The sequence below is a fragment of the Oryctolagus cuniculus genome, chromosome 18 (genome assembly GCF_051225735.1).
Source record: "Oryctolagus cuniculus isolate XC-2025 breed Fujian yellow rabbit chromosome 18, ASM5122573v1, whole genome shotgun sequence".
Classification (NCBI taxonomy): domain Eukaryota; kingdom Metazoa; phylum Chordata; class Mammalia; order Lagomorpha; family Leporidae; genus Oryctolagus; species Oryctolagus cuniculus.
Window position 1 is genome coordinate 44,619,312 of NC_142884.1, and position 15,122 is coordinate 44,634,433.

Here is a 15,122-nt window from a genome sequence, read left to right on the forward strand (position 1 = left end):
AGTATCTGGGAAGGCTTCTCGGAGGAGGCAACATGAGAGCTGAAGTGTGCAGTGCATGGTGTACAGAGCTGGGGAGAGAGTCTGGGTGGCAGCGGGATGGGAGCGCTCAGGGTGTTTAAGGAATTGAAGGGGACCAAGGAGGTGGCTGCTTCACAGGAGAGACGCAGCCGTGGCTGGGATCTAGGACCCAGGAGGGCCAGTCCTGCGAGGCCTTCAGGGCCTGTGGCAGCTGGATTTGACTCTCGGGGGATGCCGTGGAGGGCTGGGGCCACTCCTTCTGCCTCCTTCTCTTTTTCCTCCCTGGTCACTCTCGGACATCCAGCTACCTCCCCCCTTTGCAGAAGGCCCTCATCTGCAGGGGCTGACGGCTGTGTGTGTCTGCACAGGGGTGCAAGCTTGGCATAGCTGGGCCCCATGCCCACCTCTCATCCAGCTGATGGGGGCTCCAGGGTGTGTGCAGAGAGACGTTGGTGCTTTGCTGTCCTGGCTCCGGGCAGGAAGTGTTTCCTGTGCACCTGGCGCTGGGGTGGAAGCCTGGGCACTAGCACGGGTCAGAGGGAGGAGCCATGACTGCCTTTCGGTCCTTCCGGACTCTGGCAGGCAAGTGACAGCATTCCGGCACCCTCTGCTCTAAGTCACAACAACAAAAGGAGTAGCTCTTGGCTCCTGCACCTGCGATGCAGAACGGGGCACCGACTTCAGGCATGGCTGGATCCAGACACTCAGTGTCTTCATGTTTCCACTGGGCAGGGTCTCCCGCCAGCAGAAGTTCCAGATCTGAATCTCCCTCGCTGCACGTGCAGTGCTGGAAACCCCACCCCTTCGTCGCTGCCTTCTCCGTTCCTTCCTGGGTCAAAGATGCTGGGGAGCACACAGGGCTTTGCCCGTCACCTGGGAGACCTGCCAGAAACCTGCAGTGGATGCTGCCTGCTGCTTCTGCCCTCATGCCCACCGTAACCACCTGGGGTAGGCCAGGAAGGGCGAGTGCAAGAAGCGAGGGTTTGCAAGGCAGGGGCCAGCCTGGCCGCCGACAAAGTATTCCCTGGGTGGTGTCGTCCTCCTGCCCAGGAGCCAGGAGGCTGGCGTGGGATGGAGGGAGGACTCAGCCTGTGTTTCCCCTGGTCTATTCTTAGCCTCAGAGCCACTCCTCAAATCTGCCACGCTTTCTGGCCATGGGCACGCCCGTTCCCGTGTGCCAGGCGCCTGGGCTCCCGCCCTGCATCCGCAGCTCAGAGCGTGCCCCTGAGCTGACTTTCCGACTTGGAAAAATGCCCCCGTTCATCCGTGGGACGTTCATCTGTGGCCACCCATTCCCGTGAGCCTGGCCCTGTGAAGTCACTGGGGTGACTTTCAGGTTGCAATTGCCAAAGCCTGCCTCCCACCAGGACAGCAGTCCGGGACCCCAGGCTCACCTGTGCAGCCTCCCTGTGGGCTTCCCAGGATCTGAGAGCCCGGGAGCCACTGGGGCTCTGCAGAGAAGTGCAGGGGACAAAAAGAAGGGAGCAGTGGCCTCTGTGGGCTTTGCCCGTGTTGCAGGGGTCACCCAGGAAGCCAGTGAGTGAGTGACAGGAGGCTGGGTCTCAAACTGGCAGCCCCACAATCCCAGTCTGGTCCCCAGCTCTTCTGGTCTGGGTCTCCAGAGGATTTTGTTTAAAAAGTAGTTTCCAGTGTCAAAGATGCTGACGGTCTCACGGAAGGTGCTGGATTTCTGGCTTCATTGGTGTGGCCATCAGCCTGTGCTGTCAAGGGGCAAGGTGGCTGAGCTGGGTGGCGCCACCTCCCATGGGCAGGGCCAGGGCCACAGCAGCCCCGCCACTGCAGGTCTCCCCTCCACACCCTGCCTGTCCCTGCCACCTTAGCCCAAGGGGCTTAGGGGGCAGCAAGAAGAGCACACTGGGTCAGTGCCCATGGCATATCGCTGGGCAGATAATGGACGGGCGTAGGACCTGATGGAAAGAAAAACATCTTCTCCAGGGGTTTCCAATGTCAGACAAATGGCCTCAGCAGGTGCTCAGAGCAAGGGGAGGCCCGGTGAGGGGAGCCCTCCCCCTCCTCCCCGCACTCAGAAGCCTTTGCAACCTCACGGAACACAGTGTCTGCGGCCCCGAGAAGGGAGATCGGGTTGAACTCTGGCGGGGTGGCTCCTCTTTCAGGGCTCAGCCTGCCGAGACGATGTCGGGGGGGGGGGGGGTTGGGGGTGGAAACAGCAGCCGTGTGTACCTGCAGGGCTCTGGAGATGGAGCTGCAGGCCGGGTCCCAGCCTGTGTGTCCCTGGGGAGGGCTCTCGTTCTGGCTGGTGGGCAGCTGGGTCCCAGCCTGTGTGTCCCTGGGGAGGGCTCTCTTCCTGGCTGGTGGGCGGCTGGGTCCCAGCCTGTGTGTCCCTGGGGAGGGCTCTCGTCCTGGCTGGTGGGCGGCTGGGTCCCAGCCTGTGTGTCCCTGGGGAGGGCTCTCTTCCTGGCTGGTGGGCGGCTGGGTCCCAGCCTGTGTGTCCCTGGGGAGGGCTCTCGTCCTGGCTGGTGGGCGGCTGGGTCCCAGCCTGTGTGTCCCTGGGGAGGGCTCTCGTCCTGGCTGGTGGGCGGCTGGGTCCCAGCCTGTGTGTCCCTGGGGAGGGCTCTCTTCCTGGCTGGTGGGTGGCCGCCTTCTCGCTGTGTCCTCACGTGGTGCAGAGAGGGCTGTGGTGTCTCTTCCTCTTCTAGGGTCACCAGCCTTAATGGATTAGCCCCCCTCTTCTGACCTTATTTAACCTTATTTAACCTACCTCGCTCTGGGGTGGGAGGAGTACGGTGCGCTTTGGCTCAGCGCATGCGCGCTGTGGCTGACGCCCGGGGGTGCGGCTGCATCCCTCCCTCCCCACTCAGGACATCACCAGCTTGCTGCATACCATCTACGAGGTGGTCGACTCCTCCGTCAACCACTCCCCGGCGTCCAGCAAGACGCTGAGGGTGAAGCTCACCGTGGCCCCAGACGGCAGCCAGAGCAAGAGGAGCGTCCTTCTCCATCCCGCTGGTGAGGGCCTGCAGGAGGGGCGGGGCCTGCAGGGTGAGAGCCGGGAACCTGGGGGCTTTTGGGATGAGTAGAGCTGCAGCGGACCCCAGATGGGGAAGAGAAGGGGGTTGCAGGCACACAAGCAGGGGCGTGGTGGTGGTGGGCAGGGGTGTGTGCCTGCGGCGACAGTGAAGGCTGAGGGGGGCGGGGCTGGGCCTGGGAGGCCAGCAGCTGTGCGACCCCCTCCTCAGCCCCTTCCCTCCACCGAGCCTTCACAGAGCTGCGGGGGGCCACCTGGGCTGCGGCGGGGGAGGCCAGCAGCTCACCCGGGCCTTCTCCTACCTCTCAGAGCTGCAGAGCACCAGGCCGAGAGCGGAGACCAAGCCTGCCGAGGAGCTGCGCAGCTGGGAGAAGCAGCAGCGCGCCCCCCTCAGGTACGGGGCGGGGAGGCACTGGGCACACGCTGAACACCATGGGTTTGCCTGGAGCAGGAAGCTCCCAAGTGTGCTCTCTCCCGGGCAGGAGTCCAAGGCGCCCGGCGTGCAGGCTCGGGCATCAGCTTCCGCGTCCGACACGGATGCTGCCTGGAGGCCCGCATCCCCCTATACAGGACCCTTTGGGCCAGGGGTGCTTTGGAGGGCAGCAGCTTCGGGACTGAGGAGGGGGGCGGGGCTGAGGAGGGGGCGGGACTCGGGCAGCACCTCCTGGGCAGCCTCAGACTAACCGGAGTTGTCAGGCTTTTTGGAGTTCAGGGTCGTGGGTAAGGCGGCAGCTACCTTCCACCTGTTGTTCTTTCTTTAACTGCAAGGGAGGGAGGGAAGGAGGGAAGCAGAGAGGCTGTGTAAGGAGAAACATTGAATAAATAGCAGGTGCAAGGCTGTGTTAGCACTTGGGGTGCAAACAGTAAGCAAGTAAGGAGTTGGGATGGGTGTCACCGGGAGGAGAGGGGAGGTCCTGGGAGCGGCAGGTGCAGTGTGGTGCGGACTGGGAATCTGCGGCGGACTGGGATGGGGGAGGAGCTGGGGTGTGCGGGAGGTCCTTGAAGGGAGCAACTCCAGGGAGGCTGGAGTCCCACAGGGGAGAAAGAAGGCCTGTGACAGCGCCTGCTTGCTGTACCCTTCACTCCATTCTCACACGTGTTCAGGTACACACACACACACACACACACCCCTGCATACCCCTACACACTGCTGAGGCCCATGCTGGGCTTTGGGGCATGTCATGGAATCTGCCAGCCTCGATGCCAAGGGTTTAGGGGGTGCCTCTGCCGTCTGCCCGTGCTCCCTGGGTGCTGGGAGTTAGGCACCCCCTGCCTGCAGTGCGCATGCTTGGTTTGAAGCCTGGCTGTGGGAGCCTCCCTAGGTTTGAATCCTCCTCTATTTGCTTTGGTCCTGGGCCACTCCTGCTCAGCGCCCAGAGAGGCTGGGCACTGGGCTCTGCCTCTGTTTACAAAGGAGGAAGTGGAGGGGGCGCGGATGGCATCATGATCCCGCTGTCCCCTTCCCAAGCCACAGAGGGAGGTGGGTGGCCAGAGCCTCCTGCTCACTCGCTTGCCTCGCCCGCCCGCTGCAGGTTCCAGGGTGACAGCCGCTTGGAGCAGGCCGGCTGCTACCACCACTGCGTGGATGAGAACCTCGAGAGGAGAAACCACTACTTAGATCTCGCCGGCATAGAGAACTGCACGTCCCAGTTTGGGCCCGGTAAGGGTGCGGGGCGGGCGAGGGGAGGCTGTGGGCGGGGTCTGGGGGAGCACGTGGCTTCTGCGGACAGCGCCACCTCGAGGAGGGGACAGGAGAAATGCATTTAGATGTAAAGTTCTTTCTGCACTAAGTCAAACCAAATCCACTAATCATGATCTGTAAGGACGGAAGTTATGGCTCCCACGCCAGGCCCGTTGCCAGGGCAACCACACGACCCTCCCTTGGCTGTGTCCTCTGAGGACCCAGGTGCCACCAGGCGCAGCGCTGCTCTGCCTGGGTGCGACTCTGTGGTCAGATTTCCACTGACGGGCTGCCAGTCACCTTAGCCAGGTGGCCGAGCTCCTGCCACTTAGCCTTTCTCCGCTCTCCCAGAAGAAGAGCTGCCGAAGACCAGGTCTTCCCACTTAGCACCTGGGAAGGTCCCCCTGCAAGAGTTTAGCTGTAAGGCAGCGAGAGGTGGCTGGGGTGGGAGGGTAGCTGTGACCCACAACGGCTGCCATCCGTCCTCCCTGGCGACTGGGGAGGGGCAGGCGTGGTTCCTGGGAAGCGGTGCTCACGAATGTCTGTTGCCTCCTAGGCTCCCCTTCAGTGGCCCAGAAGTCAGAACTACCCACCCGCACCTCCAACCCCGCTCGATCGCGCTCCCACGAGCCGGAAGCCATCCACGTCACACACCGAAAGCCCCAAGGCGCAGACCCGGGCTCCTGCCACCTCCTTGACACCCCCTTCGCCAAGGTCTCAGAGCTCCAGCAGCGGCTCCGGGGCGCCCAGGACGGGAGCAAGCACTTTGTGAGGTCCCCCAAGGCCCAGGGCAAGAGCGTAGGTGTGGGCCACGTGGCCAGAGGGCCGAGAAGCAAGCCCCCTCTGGGACCTGCCGTCCCCGCGGGGTCCCCCTCCGCCCACCTGGCCGCCAGCCCGGCTCTCCTCCCCACCCTGGCGCCCCTTGGGTCCAAGAAGCACAAGCACCGAGCCAAGGAGGGCCAGCAGGGCTGCCGGGGCCTGCAGGCCCCGCTGGCCGCAGGCAGCACCGTTCTGGGGCGGGAGCACGCCAGGGAGCTGCCCACCGTGCTGGTGTATGAGAGCCAGGCCGGGCAGGCGGTCCAGAGACACGAGCACCACCATCACCACGAACACCACCACCACTACCACCACTTCTACCAGACATAGAGCCCTGCCCCGCCCCGCCCTGCCCCTGGCACCTGCCGCCCCCCCAAGGCATTATTATTCTATTAATTATTGTTATTATGACGGTTATTGTTATTAATAATTATTGTTACTCCACTAATATTTAGCTAGCCTTCATGTAGAAGATATATGGAAACACAGAACTAAACTTTTATTTATATGTCGTGGGGACTGCATAACTCACCCAAGAAATGACTCTGGGCTTGGAAGTGGCCTGGAGGGGGCAGAGGCCCCCAGGCTGCGGTGCCCACATGGATCGCCTCCCACCCCTGCCAGCACCACGGGAGCCCTGGCCAAAACTCTGCCCCATCCGGACACCCTTACCTGGCCTGGCTTCCAGAGACCCTTGAAGTCTCCGAGAAGAGAAACAGCTGCTACCTCTTAGTATTATTCTGATTTTATTTTGCCCTTACCTGATTGTAACGTGCTACAAGGGATTTCAACGGACTGCAGATGCGCGGCCTCCTTGCTGTTGTGTTTTTATTACGTCCCAACCTAGCAACCTTCGCTGTCCTTTCTAGAGTATCTTTCATGCCTTTCCAGTGGGCTCATGCCCGAACCAGCCCCGTCTTCTCGGCCGTGCACAACACGGGGCTACTTCCCCCCACCCCACCCCCATCCCCACCCTGCGCTCCCATTTAGAAAGACACACGCACATATTTCCAGTGTCCCTAAAACCAGCCTTCTCGTTCGGGAAATCGCTAGAGAGAGAAGCAACCACATAAAGCAGTTTGGTTTTGCAGCATTGGGCAGTGGTGTGTCGGTTGTGACGGAGGACGGGGAGCCTGGTGTGTTCCTGTTGGCAGTCAGATTCGTAGCTAGCCCGTGCTTGCCCAGCGTTCTGCATCTCTAGGTAGATGCCCGCTGTCCATTCCTGTGTATCTTCCTATAAATATACACTCTCAGGTATCTTTTCTGGTGTGCAGAAATCAGTGCTGTGCTGCTCTGGTCCCTTCCTGGCCTCTTCTTGGGCCAGATGGTCACCAAGGGCCAAAAGCTGCTTGCCACTCACCAGAGCTCCTTTCTTTCTTGAGGCCTGAGATCCGGCAGGTGTTGGAGCAGCCTGGAGGGAAAGGGGGACAGTGGCCAGCGTTGGGGTCCTGGTGCAGTGTCCTCTGTCTGGCCTGAACCTGGGGAGGCCAGGGAAGGGACCACTGCGTCACAGTTGGGGTCCTCATGAAAAATGGGTTGCACGTGCACGTTGGGTACTTTGAAGTGAGTTTAATAAAGGGAATACTGACAAAGTGGGGCAGAGGGAACGCAGACTCCTGGGCTGGCGTTGTGGGGGTCCTCAGGGGCAAGGGGGGAGGTTCTGCAGCAGGTGGGGCCAGGGCGTGGGGAAGACCCCAAAAGGAGCTGGGCCCTTGAGGGATGCAGCCAGCCATGGGAACCCTGTAGGGAGATGGATATCGTGTCTCCACTCTCCTCACTCTGAAGGCACTGGGCACCAGAGGCCAGGGTAGCTTGTTGCGGGGGATGGGGCGGTGGGGAGGGGGTGGTGGTGGAGCACGGAGGTGCAGGGACCGCGGAAGGAAACGCAGTTCCAACCGCCTTTCTGTTGCTTTGTCGCCCGACCCGGATCCTCTTCTCCGGAGTCTTGAATGTGCTTGGTAAGGAGTTATTTCCAAAGGAAAGGCGCTTCCTTGTCACGGTGTTACTCCTCCTACTCATTACTGGGGCGCCTAACCTTGGCAGGTGGTGGGAGCCCATCTGCGGCTCAGAGAGGTGAACTGATTTGCTTGGGACCGCACAGCAGGGAGACAGCGCTGGCATTGTGGTGTCCCCTGCCGTCCGGCAGCCACTGGTGGGGGGCTCAGCCGCTGCGGCTGGGCCCCCCCTTGTTGGGGTTGTGGCTGAAGGCAGGAGGGGGCTGGCTTTGAGGATCCGGGATCTGAATGAAGGTCCTTGGGCCTCTCTCTCTCTCTCTCTCTCTCTCTTTCTCGGGAGCAGTAAGTGTACCCCCTGCTTTCTTAGGGTCAGGATCTCTGCGGCTGTCACTCTTGGACAAACTACTGAAGGAAATGGATCTCCCCGAGGGCAAAGCCCATGGGTGGATTCTGATTGGCTGGGCTCAGAGCAGGGACGCATCTCTGGACCAATCATCGTGGCCCATCTGGGGTCACATGCCTGTGTGCAGCAGGGGGCGGGGTTTGCATCGGAGGACAATGGCGCAGTCTCCACATTGGTCAGGATTCTGTTGTTTCCTGGGAACTAACGCGCCGGCTGTGGGCTGTGTGGCATGGCAGGGTAAACCTTTGCCTGTATCGCCAGCATGCCAATTGGAGTCCCGGCTGCTCCACTTCCGGTCCGGCTCCCTGCTGATAGCCTGGAAAAGCAGTGGAAGATGGCCCAAGGTCTGGGCCCCACCCCGCACTCACGCGGGAGACCCGGATGAAGCTCCTGGCCCCTAGTTTCGGCCTGATTTCCATGAACATTTGGGGAGTGAACCAGCAGGTGGGAGGTCTCTGTGTTTCTCCCTCTCTGTGTAACGCTTGAAAAAAAAAAAAAAAAAAAAAAAAGTAAGCCGTGCGCTTGGACAGGTGCAAATACACTAAGAACATTTGTGGGAAGTTGGAATTAAAAGATAAGTTTATGTTGGTACAAAGTAAATTTCCTTCCGGCCTGGGACCTTTTAAGCACCCGCATACCTGGGAGCACTCCCGCTTCCTCTCTGAATCTGTGCTTCAGGTGAAATTGGGTGCCTTGGCTTCGCCCTGTGAACCCGGCTGCCTGGCGGTGGGGGCGCTGTCCCAGGCTGGCTGGCGCTTCTTCCCAGGAACTGTCTCCTTTACACTTCACACTTTGTTGAATTTTTTTTTTTAAAGATTTTATGTATTTATTTGAGAGGCAGAGCCTACTGCACCACAGCGCCGGCCCTTTGTTGAGTTTCGAACTATGACAAACACCGAGTTAGAACAAAATTGTGCCCCAGGCATTGTGAACTCCCCGTCCAGAACTCGGCATCTTTCAGACCTATTTTTAAGACACGAAACCCTGCAGTTAGCTTAATCTCCCGCCACATACCCTTTTATTTTTACACGAGGAGTGCGGTATCCACATCACACCCTCTTTCCCTGCCGCCTCATCTATTTGGGGATCTTCCGTCCTGGGTCACAGAGCCCCGTCCTCTTCTCTAGCAGCTGCTTGGCCACCCATTGCTTAGAGGCCTGTCACAGGCCTGCCCCGTTCCCCACCCTGCATCCTGGCCTGGGGTCCTCGGCCTGGGCTGTAGCAGATGTGCTGCCCACTCCCTGAGGGTCCTCCTTTTTTTTTTTTTTATTTTTTTATTTTTTTTAGAGAAAGGTCTTCATCCACTGATTCACTCCCCAGATGGCCGCAATGGCCAGAGCTGAGCCAGACTGAAGCCAGGAGCCAGGAGCTTCTGTGGGTCTCCCATGTGGGTACAGGGGCCCAAGCACTTGGGCCATCTTCCACCGCTTTCTCAGGCCATTAGCAGGGAGCTGGATTGGAAGTGGAGCAGCTGGGACTCGAACCAGCGCCCATATGGGATGCTGGCACTGCAGGTGGCTGCTTTACCACTAAGCCACAATGCTGGCCCCTGAGGGTCCCTGTACCTGGCTTGTCGTCTCAGTGCCCACCACCAAGAGCCCTGGAGACAGAAAGTGACAGAAGAGGGCACCGTGAAACTCCAAGTTCAAGAGCAAGTGTGATTTTAGTGTTGATGCTATTACAACAACTATGCTATCTGGTTGTACCAGATAGACATGGGAAGAAGAAGAGGAAAGAGAAGAAGGAAGGAAGGAGAGGGCGGGAACAAGGGAAGGGAAGAAGGAAGGAAAGGTGAAAAAAGCCAACTAGAAGGTGGCAACCTTGTGCGGCTTTGAACACATTTTCGTTTTCCCACAGGCAGAGTTTGGCAGTGTTTGCAAATCTGACAGCCACCCCATGGGACAGTCACTACTGCACAGGGCTCCCCTCGGGCTGGGGAAGCTGGAGGGAGACAGGCCTGCGCTCGCTTGGCTGGTTACAGCAGGATGTCCCATTCCTGCTGATGTGTCCCTGAGTGTGCTGGGGACGCCTGGCGTGTGGGAGGCAGAGAGCCCAGGGAGGTCCCCTCCCAGGGAGCATGGCCTGAGCCTGGGGGCCTGAGGCACTTCACACCCAGCCATGCCAATTACATGTTCTGGCAAAGCAAACAGCCAGAAGCACTTTCTTTGGCTTCCTCCCCCTTTTTCCGCAGTGTTTAGATCTCAGATCATTACGGGGCGGGGGGAGGGGAAGCAGGCTCAGAGGCGGCAGGAGGAGGGGAAGGCTGCGTGTACCTCCACCCAGGGCCTGTCAGGCGGTTCCACTAACAACCCGGCTTCCGTGAGAGCTGTCAGTGCTCTTGGCACTGAAAGGTGACCCTGACAGTGCTCAGTGCCAGCCCCGCCTGCCACCCTCTCCTGCTCCTTGAAGACGGGGCTGTGGATGCCGGGCCTGCACGTCCCAGAGAAACCTCAAGGCAGCCTTGCCCTTGGCCAGTCCACCTGGGGCCCCGCCCTCCGGCCCTGCCTAACTTCCCTGGGCTCCCACCAGGAGGGCGGTGGGTATGGACTCATTCTCCATAGCAGATAGTGGCCCTGGGAGCAGCTGGCAGAGCCTGGCCATCAGGTGGGCATCCTTGTGCCTCCACCTTTCCCTGCAAAGCAGACGGATCCTGGTACACTTGGGCCCTGAACCTGGCTGAGACAAGAAGCTCCCTGCCCACACCCGAGACACCCTGGACGTGACCTTGGTGCAGACTGGCTTGTTGGCGGGAGGTGAGGGAGGAGGGGGAGCATTTCAGAATCGTCAGGGGAGAGTTTTAAAAGCACGGGACGTGGATCCCACCTGGGAAGAGGCTGGCTGGCTCGCTGGTCTGGGGTGCGGCCCAAGTGACTTCCTCTGCAGCCCTGTTTTCACAGGATGGCCTCAGAGGGCCCCTTGGTGGGGATCGCCTAACTGCAGGGGCGGTGGGAATCTCCTGGAGAGTGTTAAATGCAGATACCCAGGCCCAGTCCCAGGAGCGGGTGGTGTTTGGTGACTCTGCGGGTGGGGTGCGGGAGTCTGTGCTTTTAGCAAGCTTCCCACCCCCTGAAAGTACCGTTGCAACTGAATCCCTAGGGAACCCCAATGGCCAGTGCCTTGACACAGCGGGGTGGAAGCCAGCAGCCTCGCCTTCAGGACATGCTCATTAGGGTGAGAGGGGAGGCAGAGAGAGCCCCCGACCCCCACCAGGGGCCCCCCAAAACTCCCTGGCCCCAGTGGCCATGATTGCATGGCAGGGCAAGACTGGAGAGCTCAGTAACTGCCCCTGCACTACCCATCTCCCCTCCGCTGTCGTGGAACTGCCGGCATCAAGAGAGCCCCACTTAGTGAGACGCTGAGCGTCTTCCAACCAGGGCGCTTCCCCAGCGACCCCTGGGGCCTAGAATTAGGAAGATGCCAGAGACTTCTAGAAAAGTTCCCTTCCCAACCTTGGGCTTGCTTGGGGGCCCGTGGTCAAGGACAGCCTTGGGGGATAGGGCGGGCTGCAACCAGCAGCTGTCTCACTTCCCTGCACTACAGACCCAGGCTTGGCTCCAAGTTCATGGGGCTCCTCCCAGGGTCTGCTTTGGGGGTCACGTCTGGGCACACTCTCCAGAGAGCTCTTCCCAGCCCACATGGGGGCCAGGAGGGGGGGCATCTGAGGCTTGGAAGGAAGCCTGGGGTACGAGCAAGCCTTGGAGGAATGGCCAGGGCCCAGGGATGGGCACTGGGGGAGGAGGGCAGTCCAGGACCCATGGGCCATGGCTTGAGAACTCAAGGTGACAAGCAGAGTGGGACCCAGGCCTGAAGGGGCCCCAAACACTGAAAGAGCACCCCCATCCCCACCCCTCCCCACGCTCTGACCTCCTCACGGTCCCATAAAATCACTCTCTTCTAGATATAAGGGGTCTTGAAAAAGTTCATGGAAAATGCATATCAGGAAAAAAAAAAAAAACTATGCCTGCATTTCAAAATTCTTTGTGCCAAAATAAAATTACCTTCCAATTCCATTTTTTTCCACAAGCTTTTTGGAGTCCCCTTGTATTTCCAATCACAGAATTTGGAGTGAGTTTACTAAAGTGGACCTTGGCTAATTCTGTTCTTTTCCAGCAAGGTCTCGCTTCCTGGAGCCGACTTAGCTGGCTCCTGGGGAAGAGGGACCGAGGCGGGGGGGATGGGGATCCTGGCGCTGGGAGCGGCCTTCCCCCCTGCTCTGTAAGGCCCCTGAGCTGTCACTGTCGCCTTAGGAGACGGCATACAGTAGGTGGTTAATAAATGGAAGAGAGGGGGTGAGAGACGAGGGGTGTGGGAGGGGAGGGCAGGCCAGCGCACATCCTTTCCTGTGGATTTATGACATCCTCCTGCCTGTGAGTCCTTGACTTTGGAATTTTACAAAGCAGTAACATTTCAAATACAAGTTTGGAAAAGCAACATAGCATTGCCAACTTTTGATTTTGTTAAATAAGGATGTTAAAAAAAAAAAAAAAACTTCAGTTTCATACTGTTTACTAAAGAAAAGCCAGAAAAAAACAAGGACACAATTTGTTTTTATATTAAAAAAAAGAACACTCTCATTGTGTTGTCTTAGGTTTGTTTGTTTGTTTGTTTTCCTGGGAACCAGTGAGGCTTCCGTCCAACATTCGTTGTGCTTTTGGACAACTCATTGTAGTAGGACGAGAAGGGAAGAACCAGGCTCCCAGGTGTGTGTGCTGCAAGCCACACTTCTCCCCACAGCTAAGCCCGGGCCCGGGTTGGGGACCACAGCTGCTTACCAAAGGACACTGGGGTAAGCCACAGTCTGTGATACCGGAGGAGGCAGCTGTCTTCTGGGGTCTCGGTCACTGTCAGTGACTTACAGAGGCTGCTACATCCACCCTGCATGGGTTGACCCTGTGCAGTCTCGGGGGGCTAGGGTGGGGTCCAGCCCAACTTGCCCAGAACCCCAGGAAGCTGCAGGGTCTGGAATGGGCCCTCCCTTCCCTTTCTACTCCCCGCCCACTCGGAGCCTCCAGGAGAGCTCTCTGGTATTGTTACTGTCCCTAGCACAGCCCCCAGCATGTCATGCTTGATCCATCCGGAGTAGCAAGGATCTTGAGTGAATTTTCAAATCTGAAGGTTTCAGCTGAAACTCTGGATTTTTGTTTTCTCTCGTAAAAACGAGAAAACGTGATCGCTCCCGGCTCACATCGCTGGAGCCGAGCAGCCTCTGCCTCTTCAGTGGGCGCACCTGCCTTGCATGCTGGGGGCGCCTGCACCTGCTCCCCAGGCTTTCCCCAGCCGGCCCCGAGGCCTTGTGGCTCACAAACCCCGGTACAGCCCTGCAGCACCTACCCCTTGAGGTCAGCTATGCCAATTAAAATCTGGGCCTGCTGGAGGCAGCGTTTTGGCAGGGGGATTAACTAGTGGGGGTATTTTGGGGGGACGGCTTTCACGGGGAGCTCTGTGGGGCAATCCTGCAGACCTGCACTCAGACCTTGGCCCCACTCCTCCTGGAGAGGCTGCATGATTGTCCAGGGGACCCTGGCAAAGAGTTCCAGCCTCCAGCTGCCCTGGCCTTCAAGGACGCTGGCCTAACTTTTAAGTCTCAGGATTGTTGGGGAGTCTAAATCACCAATTGACCACTTCTGGAGCACCTACTGTATGCGCTCAGCTTATAGAATGCACCGATAGAATGACCTTGTGCAGAAACTGAGGAGGGAACCCAATGAAGAAACTCACCAGCTTCCTGGTTAACACATGGTAGGGTTAAACATGTGCATGACATCTGCCCTTGGGGCTGAGCTGTAGGCCATATGATCCCCCCTTCCCAGGAGCCTGTGGGCCTTAATAAAGATCAACAAAGACCAGTCCCAGCCAAATCCCCGGAAATAAGCGGGAGAGGGGACTGCTGGTTGGGCCAAGGTCCTAGCTTCGGCAAGGTGGTACCACAGCGCTCACGGCACCCTGTGGTCCCCTTGGTGCACGGTGTTCTGTGAAGATGGGCAAACACTGAGTGGGTGACTGCTGAGCCCTTGCTCCTCGGGGAGACACCCGGTGAGGCTCTGGGGAGCCTCCGGTCGACGCCCCACCAGCCCCTTGGCATGCAGTCTTGTGTTGAGGCCGTTTTGGACCTGCTCGGCATGCTGGGCTTGTTAACACGGAACTCAGCCAATAGACTTGGGTCTGCATGCAGCTTGTCCAACACAGGTGTTTTCTCTCTAAGGCAAGGCACAGCCTTCTCTGCTTAAGGACACCACCTGGCACGTCGGCACGGTGCCTGGGGGCCATGTAAAACAGTGACATCACCAACCAAAAAAAAAAAAAAATGCAGAACAACCCAGTGGATCATGGCGGGAACACTGGGGCATGGAAAGCTGAGAGGAGAACGCGGAGCCCCGCCTTGTGTTCTGCAGTAACTGGGAGCCTGTGTCTCGGTGACTTGGAGTTTTCCACCGCTCTATGCATTGCCTGCCAAGAATGACCAGAAGCCACAGGCATTGTGGCATAGCAAGTGAAGCCGCTGGTGGGACGCCGCGTGCCAAATTTTTGTGCCTAGGACCGAGTCCCACCTCCATCTCTGCTTCTGATCCAGATTCCACGACTCAAGTCCGTGGGTTCTGGCCACCCATGTGGGAGACCAGGTTGGAGTTCCTGCCTCCTGGCTTCGTCCTGACTCAGCCCTGGCTGTTGCGGGCATTTGGGCAGATGGAAGATTCTCTCCCCCCGCCCCCATTTCCCTCTTCCTGTCTGCCACTCTGCCTTTCCAACGAATGCATGAATAAATAAATAAATAAATCTTAAAAAAAAAAAAGAATGTGAAAGCACCATGAATATGACAAATACTGATATTGGGGGTTGCATGAAGTTTGGTGAGAGGTGAATCCAGAAAGCCAGAATCTGCACAGTGAAGCTCCACTGTACGAATCTACATGCCTATGCCTCCGATAATACGGTTGCCCTGGAAGTAGTGTGTTGTGGCCAGCTCTCTGCTGTGGCCCAGGAGTGCAGTGGAGGATGGCCCAAGTGCTTGGGCTCTGCACTCCATGGGAGACCAGGATAAACACCTGGCTCCTGCCTTCAGATCAGTGCGGTGCGCCGGCTGCAGCGTGCTGGCTGCGGCAGCCATTGGAGGGTGAACCAATGGCAAAAGGAAGACCTTTCTCTCTGTCTCTCTCTCTCTCACTGTCCACTCTGCCTGTAAAAAAAAAAAAAAAAAAAAAAGAAAGAAAGAAACAAAAAAAAAAAGAAGAAGAAAGTACTGTG

At 58.5% G+C, this 15,122-nt stretch overlaps 1 protein-coding gene across 2 annotated transcripts in view; it reads left to right on the plus strand.

Annotated features, from left to right (window-relative positions):
* The window catches only part of NKD1 (NKD inhibitor of Wnt signaling pathway 1), an 84,836-nt gene extending 72,382 nt beyond the window's left edge, over positions 1 to 12,454 (plus strand). For both annotated transcript variants that reach the window (XM_051833876.3, XM_089319099.1), the window contains 4 exons: positions 2,859 to 3,006; positions 3,335 to 3,419; positions 4,558 to 4,685; positions 5,263 to 12,454. In XM_051833876.3, the coding sequence (XP_051689836.2) occupies positions 2,859 to 3,006; positions 3,335 to 3,419; positions 4,558 to 4,685; positions 5,263 to 5,852 (951 nt within the window). In that variant the 3' untranslated portion in view covers positions 5,853 to 12,454. The remainder of the gene's footprint in view (positions 1 to 2,858; positions 3,007 to 3,334; positions 3,420 to 4,557; positions 4,686 to 5,262) is intronic.
* Positions 12,455 to 15,122: the final 2,668 nt, after the last annotated feature.